At 39.3% G+C, this 14,616-nt stretch overlaps 1 protein-coding gene across 2 annotated transcripts in view; it reads right to left on the bottom strand.

Moving 5' to 3' along the window:
- Positions 1 to 1,694: 1,694 nt before the first annotated feature.
- Positions 1,695 to 14,616, bottom strand: part of WDR91 (WD repeat domain 91) — a 30,092-nt gene continuing 17,170 nt past the window's right edge. For both annotated transcript variants that reach the window (XM_063447553.1, XM_063447554.1), the window contains exons 12-16: positions 13,379 to 13,547; positions 12,441 to 12,549; positions 5,019 to 5,131; positions 4,699 to 4,896; positions 1,695 to 2,523 (exon numbers count right to left, since the gene is read on the bottom strand). In XM_063447553.1, coding sequence (XP_063303623.1) covers positions 2,362 to 2,523; positions 4,699 to 4,896; positions 5,019 to 5,131; positions 12,441 to 12,549; positions 13,379 to 13,547 — 751 coding nt within the window. In that variant the 3' untranslated portion in view covers positions 1,695 to 2,361. The remainder of the gene's footprint in view (positions 2,524 to 4,698; positions 4,897 to 5,018; positions 5,132 to 12,440; positions 12,550 to 13,378; positions 13,548 to 14,616) is intronic.

Raw genomic sequence — 14,616 nt, forward strand, 5'->3', positions numbered from 1 at the left:
AATTTTGGGGAATCCAAAATGAATTTCAAATTTAAGGCCAAAGAAAACAAACTGAAAACATAGTGGACTTGAAGAATTGTTTCAGTTTGGCTATTTTAGAGTTGTATTTGTAGTACAACTTTAATTCCTGGTAAATCTCGCTTTAAGGGGATTCTATAGTGCCAGGAAAACAAACCCGTTTTCCTGGCACTATAGGCTCTTGCAGTGCCTCATCCCGCGGCACTCGAGGGGTTAAAACCCCTTCAGTGACTTACATGAATCCAGCGCCTTTGTCCCTCGGCGGTGGGTTAGACTCCGCCCATGATCCTCTACCCACCGACAGCCTGCAGAAAAGATCTAATGCCCATGCGCTCGCATTAGTATCTCCCCATAGGAAAGCATTATTTAATGCTTTCCTACGGGGAAGAATCTGGAGGTCCTTAATGCAAGGTGTGAGGATGTCCAGCGTCAGATAATGGACCAAAGGTCCATTTCGATTCCGGAAGTCCTGCTATTGGCGGTCTGGTAGACAGCAACCAGAGGAATAGTTAACCCTCAGAGGTAACTATTGAAGTTTCTCAGAAACTGCAATAATTACCACTGTAGGGTTAAGGGACATTGTACCCAGACCACTTCAATGAGCTGAAGTCGTCTGACACGGTTATTCATTAAAGGCACACTGGCAGCCAATCTCACCTGTATTAGCAACTTGTGTTCTTCTAGATTTGGTGATGCATTTCTGATCAATTTTATTAAAGCCAAAGTTTCTGGCAATAACATGACAGCAATATTAAAGGGTTACTTCCAGTGCCATGATCACTTTAGTGATTTCAAATGTCCATGGTGCCTGGAGGCTGTATGTGCATTTCACTTTCAAATGCTTCACATATAGAGAGTAAACCCTTAGCTGCCAGAGATACAACTCCACCTTCAGCAGTGTCATACGCCAGCTAGGAACAAAGTTCCGGGCTGGCTATTGTCAATTCTGTGCAAAATTTACATCTGATGCCAACACGCACAGCCAATGGCAGTAAAGACCCCCCCCCTTCCCCATACAGAGATGGGAGCAACACAAGCCAAAGAGGGGAGAACTTAAACTCAGATATAAATGGAGATAAGTTTTAATGTCTATTTTTGTTGTTGTTATTTTCTCATTTGGGGGGATCAAGGGAGGGGGGTAACCACTGGTATGGTTAGAGTTACTTTTTTTCTTTTGTTTGGAGTAACCCTTTAATATTACTGTATATAAGAGCACAGGATACATTTTTTAATTTAAACGCACTTACTGCATAACACAATCAAATAAAGTTTATAGAGTTAAATAAAAAGTGCAGGATGGTATAAAAATCTTGTCATTATGTGGCTACACAATTTTGCAATTAGTGCCAGTGCTTCCATTTTCATGGGTAAGATGACTACTATGTAATTTGTATGGACGCATTAATCCCTTAGTTACACTTTTAATCCACAAGGCTTTGACATATAAATACATGGATATCGAGGTTTAAAACAAAAAATATATCAAAAAAATAAAAATAAAAGAAGGCCAAAGTGAACCCAGAACAAAAAAATAAAAATAAAATAAAACACGTTTCTGGAAAGCCTCTTTCAAAAATTGTTGCGAATTTAACACACATTTGCATGTTTTATTCATCTGGAAGCCTTTGCAAAGAAGAACTGGTAGAAGTTTAAAAAAAAAAAAAATAGAAATATAGTTTTAAAGGTTAGATGAATACTATTCCAAATCTCCATGTACATTTAATCAGAATGGTTTTAGCATCACTGGTGTAAGGTAGGAGATCTTACGCTTTAATAGCCTACCAAAAACCTACACGGGATAGTGCGCATGTAACTTTTTTTCTTTCTTTTGATTTTTATATTGTTCATGCATTTGGGCTGATGAATACTACAGCCAATGTGGTCTGCCAAGCATAGTTGGTATCTGAGCACATGGCTAATTTTCTGCATTCAGAATGTATGTGGTACCCAATATAAATGAAACAAAATACTCCATAAGGTCACCCTATGAATTCTACCAGAATGCCAAGCTCTACACTGGTGCTGTTCAAATAGTAGTATTTGGAAGTTAATTGTCCTCTGCCACATCAAAGATGTTAGAGCATATTTTGGAACAGCGGTGATCAAGACGTGCCTGCACTGGAATATGAACTGGCAATGTCCTGGATTAATCTTGTGGAATAAATATACTCCAGGATCTTGATAACAAAAAAAAATGGATCTCTTCATGTGCATAAAATAGATTGCTACATATAAATCCTCAAAACGGTTTTAGGAAGTCCAAAAATTCATTAGTTTTTAAAGAAATTTGCACTTTACTGATCTTTCAGGCTTGATTCACAAACTTAATTGGACATGGCTTTGTTAGGATTTCTGTGCCAAGAGAGTGGTTAGTCTAATTTTCCCATCCATCGAAGCAGTCAGGCAAGTACCACATTCTACAGCTGTGCTCCAATCCACAGTGACCACAGGGGCCTTATGGCCCCCCAGAGAGAGGCAGCTTTCCATACCACCACCATTGTTGAGCTGTAACAGGAAAAAAAATTGAAAACAATTTAGGGGTTCCAAAACTTTTTTTAAAAAAAGTCTATTTCTACCATGAGCAGCTAATTATTTTTTTTGCCACAAAAAATTAAATTAAAAAAAAATCAGTTTCACACGATCATATGTAAATCCATAGAAGATAAAATGACATTAAAGCTCTGAGTTGATCTGCAAAGTTGATGGTGTTTTTTTTTTTAACTGCAAATAAGCTATGCCGGTTATAGAAAAGGCACACTATATTGTTAAAGGATCACTATAGTGTCAGGAAAACAAACTTGTTTTCCTGACACTATATCATCCTTGGGGGACCTTCACCCTCAGGGTCCCCCTCCCGCTGGGCTGAAGGGGTTAGAACCCCTTCAGCCACTTACCTTAATCCAGGACCGGGCTCCCTCGGCGCTGGTGACCTCTCCTCCCCTGCCGACGTCAGCTCCCAAGTGGAGCGGAATGCATATGCGCGGAAAAGCATTCAAACAGTCCATAGAAGCATATCTCAATGTTTTCCTATGGACGTTCTGCACGTTGGATGCGAATTTCGCATCCAACGTTGCAGAAGCGCCTCTAGCGGCAGTCAGGAAGACAGCCCTAGAGGTTGGATTAACCCTGCTATGTAAACATAGCAGTTTCTCTGAAACTGCTAAGTTTACATGTGAAGGGCTAAAACCTGAGGGACCTGGCACCCAGACCACTGCATTGAGCTGAAGTGGTCTGGGTGACTATAGTGTCCCTTTAAGAATACAAACATGTATTCCTGCTATAGTGTCCAACTTATTGGTTTGGATTCCAGCCCCCAAAATAAAGTAAGAAGGTAAGATTTACTTCTCTAACTTTCTCCGTTGTGCCAGGCTGTCAGCAGATGATCTCATTCAATGAAATGCTTATCCAAAGAGAAGCATTGGTAGGCTGCTGCACTTGCACGGGAAATCACCTTATTGCGCCAATCAGCATCTCCTCATATAGATGCACGGATTCAAGACATTTCTATGGAGAGTGTTCAGAATCTCCATGCAAAGCATTGCAGGCTGCAACTAGAAGTGGATTTAAACAGCCTTGTAAACGCAGCTTTTTCTTGGAAAAGGCAGTGTATACAATGCGGAGCCTGCAGGGCTACATGCCCCAGGACCACTACATTAAATTGTAGCTACTCTGGCAACTATAGTGTCCCTTTAAAAAGAAAACTATTTTTAATTAATTAATTGATTGATCGTATTTTGCCTTTCCCAGGAAATATACATTTACTTTCATGGTCACCCTAAAAAATGTAAATAAAAGTTTGTATGGCATATATCTTTTTTTTGCTTTTGTGTTTAAATCAATGCTTTCCTATGGGGAAAAAGTGGATGGTGTATTTACCGGATCAAAGGTCCATTAGGAAAAGCCTCCAGTGGCTGTCTGGTAGACAGCCACTGGAGGCAGACGTAGAGCTTGCAATGTAAACACTAAGTACAATAGGGACACTGCACTCTGACCACTTCAATGAGCTGAAGTGGTCTGGTTTCCTATAGTGTCTCTTTAACTCTTATTCAGGAGATGCTCAGTTTTCTTTAAAGACAGTTATAGTAAAGATTTAGCAATGACATCACAATCCAGTTCAGACAAGGCAAGTATTGCAATGGAGAGGAGAAATAGAAACATTGTTTCATTTCTCCTGACTCTGTAAGCTTTCTCTATGCCAACTGCTAGGTACAAACGCTTATAACTATGATTGGCAGGGAGCTAAGGCGGAGTTGTCTTGTTGTAGGATAAAGAGGGGGTAGATTTCAACTTTTAATTTTACATATCCTGACCTCACAAATAAATGTTTTGAATACAGTGATAAGTAAACATAATATCAAACATCCTGGTAAGTGACAGCTTTTTAAAATATTAGATTGCTGCAGTTTCATGATTAATGTGTGTTAACATTAAGCTGACAGCATGCCACCATGTTACTATTTGTGTTTAAAGGTAAATAGTTTAACAAACGTGACACTTTGAAGAGCATACACTTTTCAACAATTGAAATTATGAAAACAAATGTCAAAATTGCATTTTAACTACTAGAGAATTCTTTTTTTTTTTTTTTTTTGCTTAACACAAGAAGTACACATTGAGTTTTAATTTCCAGTAACAAAAAGGTATAGAGAAGAAACGTATACTAGTAGGAGCAATGCGCACCTTGTAAATGACTCCCCCTGTGCTCGAACATGTCAGCATATAGTTCCCTTCAGAGTCAAATGCAAACAGTCTGCCACGGGGAAACTGGACCTGCTTGTATCCACTGTAACCAGATAGCATAAAAGGACCAGTAGCATCAGGAGGCAGAGAATATTCCAACACTTTCTGTCCACTTTTATGGATATTCCACTGAATAAACTAGAAATTAACACACACAAAAAATAAATTTAAAAAAAAAGTATGTTATACATATGAACACATCTTTCAATGATATGTATTACATGGACATTATACACAAAAGCGATTCTCTGCCAGCCTACCTTCCCATCTTCACCAATGCTATACACTGCGTTTTCATCATAACTAAAGTCTACGGAATAGACTTCTCCTTTGTGAGCTCTCCAACTCATGGCGCACTGATGTTGCTGCATGTCTAAATTAAACAAATGGTCACACAGAAATATCAGCTAATAGGATAATCACCCTTGTAAACAAACCTATAGCCATCTTCATATAAAGCACATAATGTGTTGCTGTGCTGCATTAGACATTTTCAAATATTTCTGATAGTTCACAGTATATTCTGTAATTTTTATTTATTTTTTAAAACTTGCCAATGTCAAATATTTGAGGCGAGGAATAAATAAATAAAATACTAGTACAAACATTTGTGAGATGTAATGATCCATCACATCAAGTATACATACTCAATGGTTCTCCCATACATTTGTGCGAACAGATTGAAAATGTTCCGAAACTTCAATGCTCCTGCCAAGTAAGCAGTATCAAACGCTACAGCTTGTAAGAGACATTTTAGTATATTGATTTTGCATTTATCTATATATTTTTGTCAAGGACAATATCTACATATTTTTGTTTAACATTGTATTCACTCTCCACAGACGTCAGATGGAAGGGGTTTTCAATTACACTTCCCCCCACCCCATAACCTTTTTGGTTTTTGTTCCCCAGGCACTACCAAGCCACACTAGCAAGCCAGAAACCAACCTCATGCTGATGATTTACGTTAACGATGACACAGCTGTCCATGAGTGGTTTACTGGCTTTGCATCTTTTCCCAAGTTGTGTTTCAAAGCTGTTGTATACAAACACAGACTCAAAGGAATCCATGTTTAAAATGGAATGAGGCAAAAATGTGATTCTTTGTTGAACTAATATGAATATGCCCACCCAGAATCCTTTGCGGTAGTAACATCACTGCAAATTTGTGATTTCTGTGAGAAAAAACAAGTCTTAGGGCTTGACTGGTGTGCAGATTTTTGTTTAACATTGTATTAATTAATTATTTTTGTCAATGTATTTAGTGCACAACTCGTAACAAGGGGATATTTCCAGCCAGACGTCTCTCAATACCAAAAATGTCCTATTAAACTGAAATAGAAATTGGCCAACAGGCTGGAGAACAATCAAATATTTAGAACAATATTTCATAAATATATAAAAATAACAAAATGACAAAAAAAACACATATATACATGGACAAACTTTATACTATTATTTATTGTTATAGGTAAATTTATGAAAATCTGGGAGAGTAGGAGTCTTGGTGTTCAAATATTTCTTATACATCTATTTTTCTATCCATATTGCAAATTTGAATGTCATTTATAAAGTAGCATGTTATTAGCAGCCCCTTATTCATAGATTATAAAATATTTATGTATTCTATACACACACACAAACAAATATTGATAAAGACCCAAGAGGGTCAAAACGTTGATTTAGTTTTTTTTCATTACACGTTTAAAAATTCATTTGGAGTGCTCCGTTTACCCTAGTATAGCAGGAGTTAAGCCGTTTGAGATATTCCCTTCCCGAATACAAAGGCAGCTACCGAACACTCCAATCAGCCGAACAAGCAATCATACGAAATCCATACTCCAAACAGTCGAACAGGAAAACCATACGAATTATCCCCATAAGTACGAGACGAGGCTCTGTATTGAGCGTCAAGCAGGAATCTGGTTTATTGTGGTCTACCTGCCCGGTATTTATGCAGGTTTCCCACCAGGTCGACACTCCCCTAGGGGACCGTGTGGAAAACTGTGACAATAATGATACAGTAGCCAATCACAGGGTTACAGACATAATCACTCCCTTTTAGCTGTATTGGACCATCCTCTCTATCCTGGAGATAATTGGGAAGTAACTCAATTATCTCCGAGGATAGAGGCAAAACTCAATTTTACACATGGTAATAAAAACATATAAAAATATTTAATATAAAAACTACTGAATGAAATAGGTACATTTAACGTATCACCAGATAGCTTAGATCTGAGCGCACATTATTACCGAATGGCGCTCCGATCACATACATACAGTTCAATCGCCATGGAGCCAAAGTCTTTCACATAGTCTTTTCATTATACGAATGGGCTCCATGGGATAGCTATCTGGGGGTGGCTCTGTTTGTATGAAAAATGTACCGAACGGACGGTGTTCGTATGAAGAGGAAACAGATGAAGGGAGGTCGGCGGCTTTCAGCGGTGTTCGTCTGAAAATAGTAGCCGCTGGGCGTTCGCATGTCCAAGATGGCCGCCACCTCGTGTTTGTTCATACGAACGACGACCACCCAGCCAACCATTAACAAGGGGAAGTGTCTGCGGTTAACCACAACGTTCGAATGAGGCCAAGAGGTTAACAAGCAGCCCACTTCCCCCCCTGGGTGGCCGGCCGTTCGGCAAATAGTTAGGTGAAACGGGGAAATAACATGGTGAAACGGGGAAATAACATGGGGACCGTACGGACAGGGAAATGCACAAACAAACAGACGAATGAGCAGATAATACAAGTAATTCCAAGGCAGATGGTTCTGTCACAACCTATTTCGTATTTGCACTGGGAAGCACCCGGGCAATATTGGATTTATTGTTTGCTTTATGGTGAGTGCCAGAGATTGAGAGAGATATAGATATATAATTATTTATAAAATATTTTACCAGGAAAGATACATTGAGATTTCTCTAGTTTTCAAGTATGTCCTGGGTATACACATATACATATACACACACACACACACACACACACCCTTTTTTAGCTTACAGCCCGGTTTACATTAAGTAGACAATACACTTTGAAAATAAATTGCACTCTAGGGACTTCTTGTAAAACATAAATAAAAAATAATGCAGTTTATTGGGCAAGCTGTTCTATTTCATGTTTTTATGCAAAAGTTCCTCCTCCCTCAAGACATTGAGGGCAATAACGTATAAAACAAGTACAAGTTGACCTTATGTAATATGGACAGGCCTGAGGTTTGTCGAGGATGAAGAAATTCTGATTCTGTTTCTTTGGAAAGGACATTGCTCAATAAAAGAAGACTTCAACAGCCCATTGTAAAGAGCGCGAGTTCTGCAATCTTGTAGGCCAGATGTGAAGAATTTTACAGGTGATGGAAGGAAGTGGGCGTTGCAGGGAGTCTGGATTTGAACAGGCCATGAACTAGATATTAGGGGCCTTTGTGGATGATAGAACTTGGGAACTTATGGGCATATCAGGACGATGAATGTACAGTGTTTTATCCTCTTTGATAAAGAAACTGCATTTATTACTTTGTACCATAGTACAGCGATGGTTGCCTGATTGTTTTTGTATGCATTTGTCACACTGTGGCAAGTAAAGATTATAATTCCTATTGGAGACAGTTTCCTGTATATAACTACCCTTAAGACAAGATCCATAGTCTATGTAGGCATCCTGTAGCTCTTTGTGTAGAGCCTGGGGGCAGCTCTGCTCGGTGTAAGTGGTTACACAGAGGTTTATGATCTTAGAACATTTGAAGAGTAATCAAAATAAACATCTATCTTCTTTGCTTGTGGTGTTAAGTCATTTGGGGACTTTAACAAGACATTTTTATTCAACAGCTATACGTCTTATTGAATCCTTTAAAGCACGGCTGTCCAACCTGCGGCCCCCCAGATGTTGCTGAACTACAACTCCCATGATTCTTTCAATGAAACAGATAGCCAGGGAATCATGGGAGTTGTAGTTCAGCAACACCTGGGGGGCCGCAGGTTGGACAGCCCTGCTTTGTGTATAGTGGTGTGTTATTACAGGATCTTAGGGTTATAGTTAGGGCCTCACCTTTCAAGGCCCATCTGTTTTAAATCTTTTAAAAGTTACATAATGGACAACAATCTTTGTACTGGCTTCTTTCTAACCCCTGCAGATGACCAACGGTTATTTACATATATAAATATTGACTGTCTCATCCCTCCAGGTGGTATTTTTTGTGTATTCTCCATTCTCAGGTCTTCTACCAGAGTTGGATTCTGAGGGTTCTTAGCAATGCACTCTTCTGGACAGAGATCTCAGATGTCCCACCTGGAATCTGTTGTAGCCACTTTCCACTTGAGGGTTACACCCCCAAGTGCTCTTGTGAAAATTACTGCCTTTACTAGTTACTCCAAATAGTATTGTTGTGGATCAAACCAAGTGTTTGATTATCTGAGTATCTGCTCCTGTCCAAATTGCTTAAAATAGAAAGCGCGCACGCTCTGAAGTAAATCACATTGAGACACAGGTTTCAGGTTAATGAAAAACTTTGGAATGTTTAATCAAGGGGGCGGCGAGCCCCTTATAAAAGCAGAAATACATCATATGCAGAAAGCAAGATAACAGAGAGAATACATCTTTAATTGGTCATGTGTCTTATCTAATGCCCTTCCTCCAAAGTGTGATGTCACCATCATCCTGGGTGCAGCTCTCCCTGGGAGATGCCATCTTAATACATGACATTCTTTAGTCAATGGGAGGGGGTGCTCTAGCAGCCATTTTGAGTAGTTATTAAACACAGGATGGGAGGGGATGGTCTAGCAGCCATTTTAAGTAAATATACATTTTACCAACATTAATTTCTATCCATAACAGTATCTGCTGGCCTGTCTCTGAGGCGTCTATGCACAGTTTGCACATTGGCTCCTGTTTGGTATGTTAGACTTCACACTTCTATTGATCTGGTGGTGTTGGCCTTTTTTTCCGTGCTGCCAGGATTAGTGCCAGAGTACCATCTTTTAGTCCTGCTTTTCCCAACCACAGCTAGGATTTCGGAATATGAGCCAAATTTACTATCTCCAGTGGAACATTCAATGGAGAGATTTATCTTGCCATTACACCTCTTTTTTCTGCATCCTCTATCCATTGTAGCATTCCCTTAATTAAGAGTTTCTCTTTGGGGGCTATTTTTGTGATGTACATGTGAATGCTCTGTGTTTCATCCAGAACAATGGCTTTGACACTCATCAGACCCCAACCTCTTTACTTCTGGCTGGTGTACATTCTGGGAGCTGGATTTTGAGTGGAATCCTCCATTCATAGGGAGTAGTTTCTTGGTTTTGATGGCTATGGTGTCCTGCTCTTCTCTTTGCCAGGTTATTATTCCAGCTGAATACCGGATGACTGGTAGGGTGTATGTGTTGATTGAGTGAACCTTGTTCTTGCCATTCAGCTGGGACTCTCTGAAGGCACTTGGATGTTCTGTGCTCATTGCCTCTTCCTCATAGTTAAGCACTTTGTAGAAAAGAGCTTAAATGGCTAGATATCAGCTTACGGGTCCTCACTAGCTTTTGTATTTGTCTGTGTTTGTATGTCCTCCACTAATTGTACACCGCTGCAGAATCTGTTAGCGCTTTATAAATACCAGTAATAAATAAATAAATAAATAATAGTTGCCATGTGTTTGTGGTATCCTGGGGTACTTGTAGCTGATCTCTACATCTCCTATTTGGCCAACTGGCACACTAGCTCTTTTAGTCCTGATGATCTTCTCTCTGTTTGCGGTCATCTGCCCACACTAATATCGTCTGAACAACATTGCTATATATCCTAGTTAAGTGGACCAGTGAGTCTATGTCCCGGTAACTCTTGGCATAAAGATTTAGGTTTTTCCATGTATAGTAAAAATTTATACCATGTATGGTATCTCCACGCTTAACTCCACAATAGCGTTTACAGACAATTTAAAACGGACAGTATTGTGACATAAGACTGAACTGCACATTTTTTAAAGAGTAATGCTAATTAGGTCAGGAGATGAAGAACAATAGCTAGAAGTAGGTTTACAAGAAATAGGTTCACATGACTGACATAGATTAGTAACATGCTTTATAGCTAAACCAGGTGCTGTATGTATAGAGCTACAGGCATCTAGGAAGTAATGAGACACTACACCCTATTGTGCTATACATAGGGCCTGAATAGATATGTTAGAGCAGGCATATAACAGAAAAGTAACTATGTTTCAACAGCTTGACTCCCAGTCTGCCGCCCCCTCACATAGACTAAAGTGCTGGATGTGTGCTCAAGTAACAGATCAGCCGATCCGTGTCGTGTAGGAGAGTTTGGACTTGGATCAGCTGTAGTGTAGCAGGGCAAAGGATACCTCCAACTCCAGGCTTGCGAGAGGGCGTGCAGCCCTGGACAGCCGTCTCGGGAACCTATGATAGCCAAGTCCATGGATCTCATGTTGAGCTAAAACATGGTGGTGTGCTTTGATGTAGGTGGTTTGTTCATGCGTGAAACAAGTCTGTTGTCGCAGCCGAGTGGGTATGTACTCATGCTGTAGGTGTCGCTGTCGGCGGCACTATTTTTGTGCTCGCTTCTTTCTGTGAGGTGTGCTTTGTAGTCGGGAGCACGAGGAGGGTGCCATCGTTAAGTGCTTGCTGTTCTGTCAGTTTCCTTCAGAAGGCTGCAAATATAGCATCCAGCCGTGTTAGAATGTCGGGCCACTGTGCTGTGTCTCGTGGCCCAGTGGCATTTGCCACCATTTTGGGCTTGATAAGCGCCACTTGAGGATGCTTCCTCCGAGCCTGTAGGGGTCTTTCTGGGACCGGGATAACCCCCGCCAGTCCATAGGGGGAGGAACGAGGGCCCAAGTGCCAGCTTTTGCCTTTGGGGGCAACCGGGAAGCGGCAGTCTCCCCAGCACCGACCAAGCTTGTAGGCCGCAAATGTCGCTCCGGTGATTCCTGCAGGGATGGCAGCATATTTGGTGTCAGTGTGTGCCCCGCAAGATCACCTCTCAAATGGTAACCCATTTGGGTCGTTTGAAAACGGTTTGTGGCTTGTATGTAGTGATTATTGCCTGTAAGAGCAGGAGCAGTTCTGTTCTGCGTCCTCTCAGCTCAGCCCGCCCCCTCGTATCTCCACTCTTGAACCGGTTTCCTCTCTTCATGATGATCTGGCTGAGGGTGTTGAGGCCTATGCCGAACAGCATGGGGGATATGACATCACCTTGGTATATGCCACATTTGATGTTCACATGTGAAATTGGCTTCTAGAGTTGTTCTCCGTTTGCCCATAAAGCCAAGAATTCCAGTATCCATGCGTGGCATGGTGTTGGTAAATCCAGAATGCACATATTATTTTTGCCATAACTCAGAATTAATTCACAGAGCTTTTGATTGGGAAAGCTAAAGAGACTAAATATAAGCACTGTAGTATTGCCCTGCCTTGGACTCATACATAATGTCTGAAATATTAACTATGGACAGGTTTGTATTTAGGATTTCTAGATTTATGAAGTTAGCAGTGATGGTAATAATAATAATACAAAATGGAAACCATCTTCTAGGTAGTGCACATTGGCCTTATTGTAGGCAAATATCAGAGGACAAAATTCCCAAATGCCCACTTAAATAGTGTACATAGTATAAATACAACTACAAAGCCATGGAAGAAGGAAAGCAAAAAAACAAAACATAAACAACCAACCAAACTTACCAAAAAGACGAATGAACCCATCAGCAGCTCCCGTTACCAGCAGGTTCCCATTGTGGTTGAAAGAGGTACAGTTTATTGCTATGGGTACAGGTTCTAAGGAATACTGGAGCTAAAAAAAGAAAAAAAAAAAAAAAGTAAAAACACAACCTTTTTACGGTTTATTAAGAATGCAGTTTTATTACATAACTGTAATTGAAGGCGTGAAAGTTTCATCTACTGAAATAATTAGTGATCATTTATTTCTCCCCAAACACCAACAATGTAGAAATAAAGGTCTCTGTAGTGATTGGAGCAATACATTTTAGTCTACACAATAGGATAAGTGAATTTCTATTTGGTATGTGTCAGTACTACATCAATGACTAACATTCCGACACAGCCCTTGCAGAACCTTCACTTTCCAGCTGTAATTCCCAAATAATGCTGTATAGGGAGAACGCATTGCCACAATAAGAGTGATAGGGGTAGATTTTAACCTTAATTCATGGTGTTTAATTTCATATATTGATTACATTAAATGTAAAATCTCTCTCTCCGGTGATATTTGTATTCTACCCTCCAAACAGTGAAATAGTTTTGGAGTCCTTAGTCTAATTAGTTTAGTACTCTAAACCTCTGCCTCACATTGTATTGTCCCCCTTGCGATAAATGCTGCAGAATTCTCTATCCACCAGCCACCTCGATGTTCACTTATTATTTTTTTTATTTTGAAGCTGCCAAAGCAGAGCTTCTATGAAAAGGGTGAAATAAAGCAGTGGGGGACAATAAGAATGCTAGCTTTGTCAAGACTGATGCAAGAAGCAAACTTTAGACAAGGCAAAATATTTACTTTAGCGACAGAAGAAAAGGGATGATTTCATTTTCTTGCATTTCTAAATGGCAGTTTGTAACGCCCAACTAAAAGGAGAGATGAGGTATTCCGTAAAGTTGGATTGTACCTGCTGTTTCATTGTTTTTGTATCCCACAGCAGGAGTTTCCCAGCAACCTGATTTCCACCATATTCCCCAGAACCAGGAATCACTGGCTCCACATTACTAGGAGAATTTGGAGCTGCTGCTGAACAGACAAACGACGTGCCGCTAGGATTGCAGGCTAAAGAAAGTATCCTAAAAAGGTAAGAATATCCCTTTTATTCATAACCAAAGGAAAATGAATGTAATTTGCTTGCAAATGATTACTACAGCCTAGACGTATATAAAACAAAAATCAAATTAAAAAAAATAAACAAATTCACATGGTACTATAAGAAGAGGGAATAAAATCCCATATCAATATATCCACTAGTTCACACTGTATAAGAAAAAGTCTTTAATTTACTGAAGCAAAATAATATCACAAAACGTGATATACACATCTACACACACACACTATTAAATAGGTTATCCAGTTTATTTTTATACATTCATTAAACACTCAACTGTAGTTAATTGAAAACAAAATTGCACAATGTAGGCAACAATAGCCAATTCACACACACAAAAAAAAAAAATTAAAAACACAAAACTACAGATTTTTATTTAATTCACCACTAATCAGAATTTAGTGAATAAACCTCTGCTTTAAGAAAACAGAAATTTTTAATATCGGCAAAGGTACTCCTTAACTGTTCTTCAAGTTGCACATTATCAGCATATATAATCCTTAAATGTTTCTAAATCATGTATTCCTTAAATGCTCTCAAAGTCATACATTATCAGCATATATACTCCTTACATGTTTCTAAAGTAATGTATCATCAGCAAATGTACTCCTTAAATGTTAGTAAAGTCGTACATTATCACCATATGTAATCCTTAAATGTTCTCAAAACCATAAGTTATTAGCATATATAACCCTCAAATGATCTTAACCCCTTAAGGACCAATCTTCTGGAATAAAAGGGAATCATGACATGTCACACGTCATGTGTCCTTAAGGGGTTAAAGTCATTATCAGCATGTATAATCCTTTAATATGTTTTCTAACAAAAAAATGGTGCAGCTTATTATAACCTGTTACTGGACCTTTCTACTCAAAAACGTATACAAAGTTGTTTATAACATGTCAATGCAAGAATCTGTTATTATTTGCACCACAAAAAAAAAAAGAATAAAAAAAAAAAAAAAAAGAAAGAAAACAGAAAATTTTACTTAACGTGGATTAGATTTGCCTTAGTATCATGGCAGTACATATGGG

Source organism: Pelobates fuscus, chromosome 3, assembly GCF_036172605.1.
Source record: "Pelobates fuscus isolate aPelFus1 chromosome 3, aPelFus1.pri, whole genome shotgun sequence".
In the NCBI taxonomy this organism is placed as follows: Eukaryota; Metazoa; Chordata; class Amphibia; order Anura; family Pelobatidae; genus Pelobates; species Pelobates fuscus.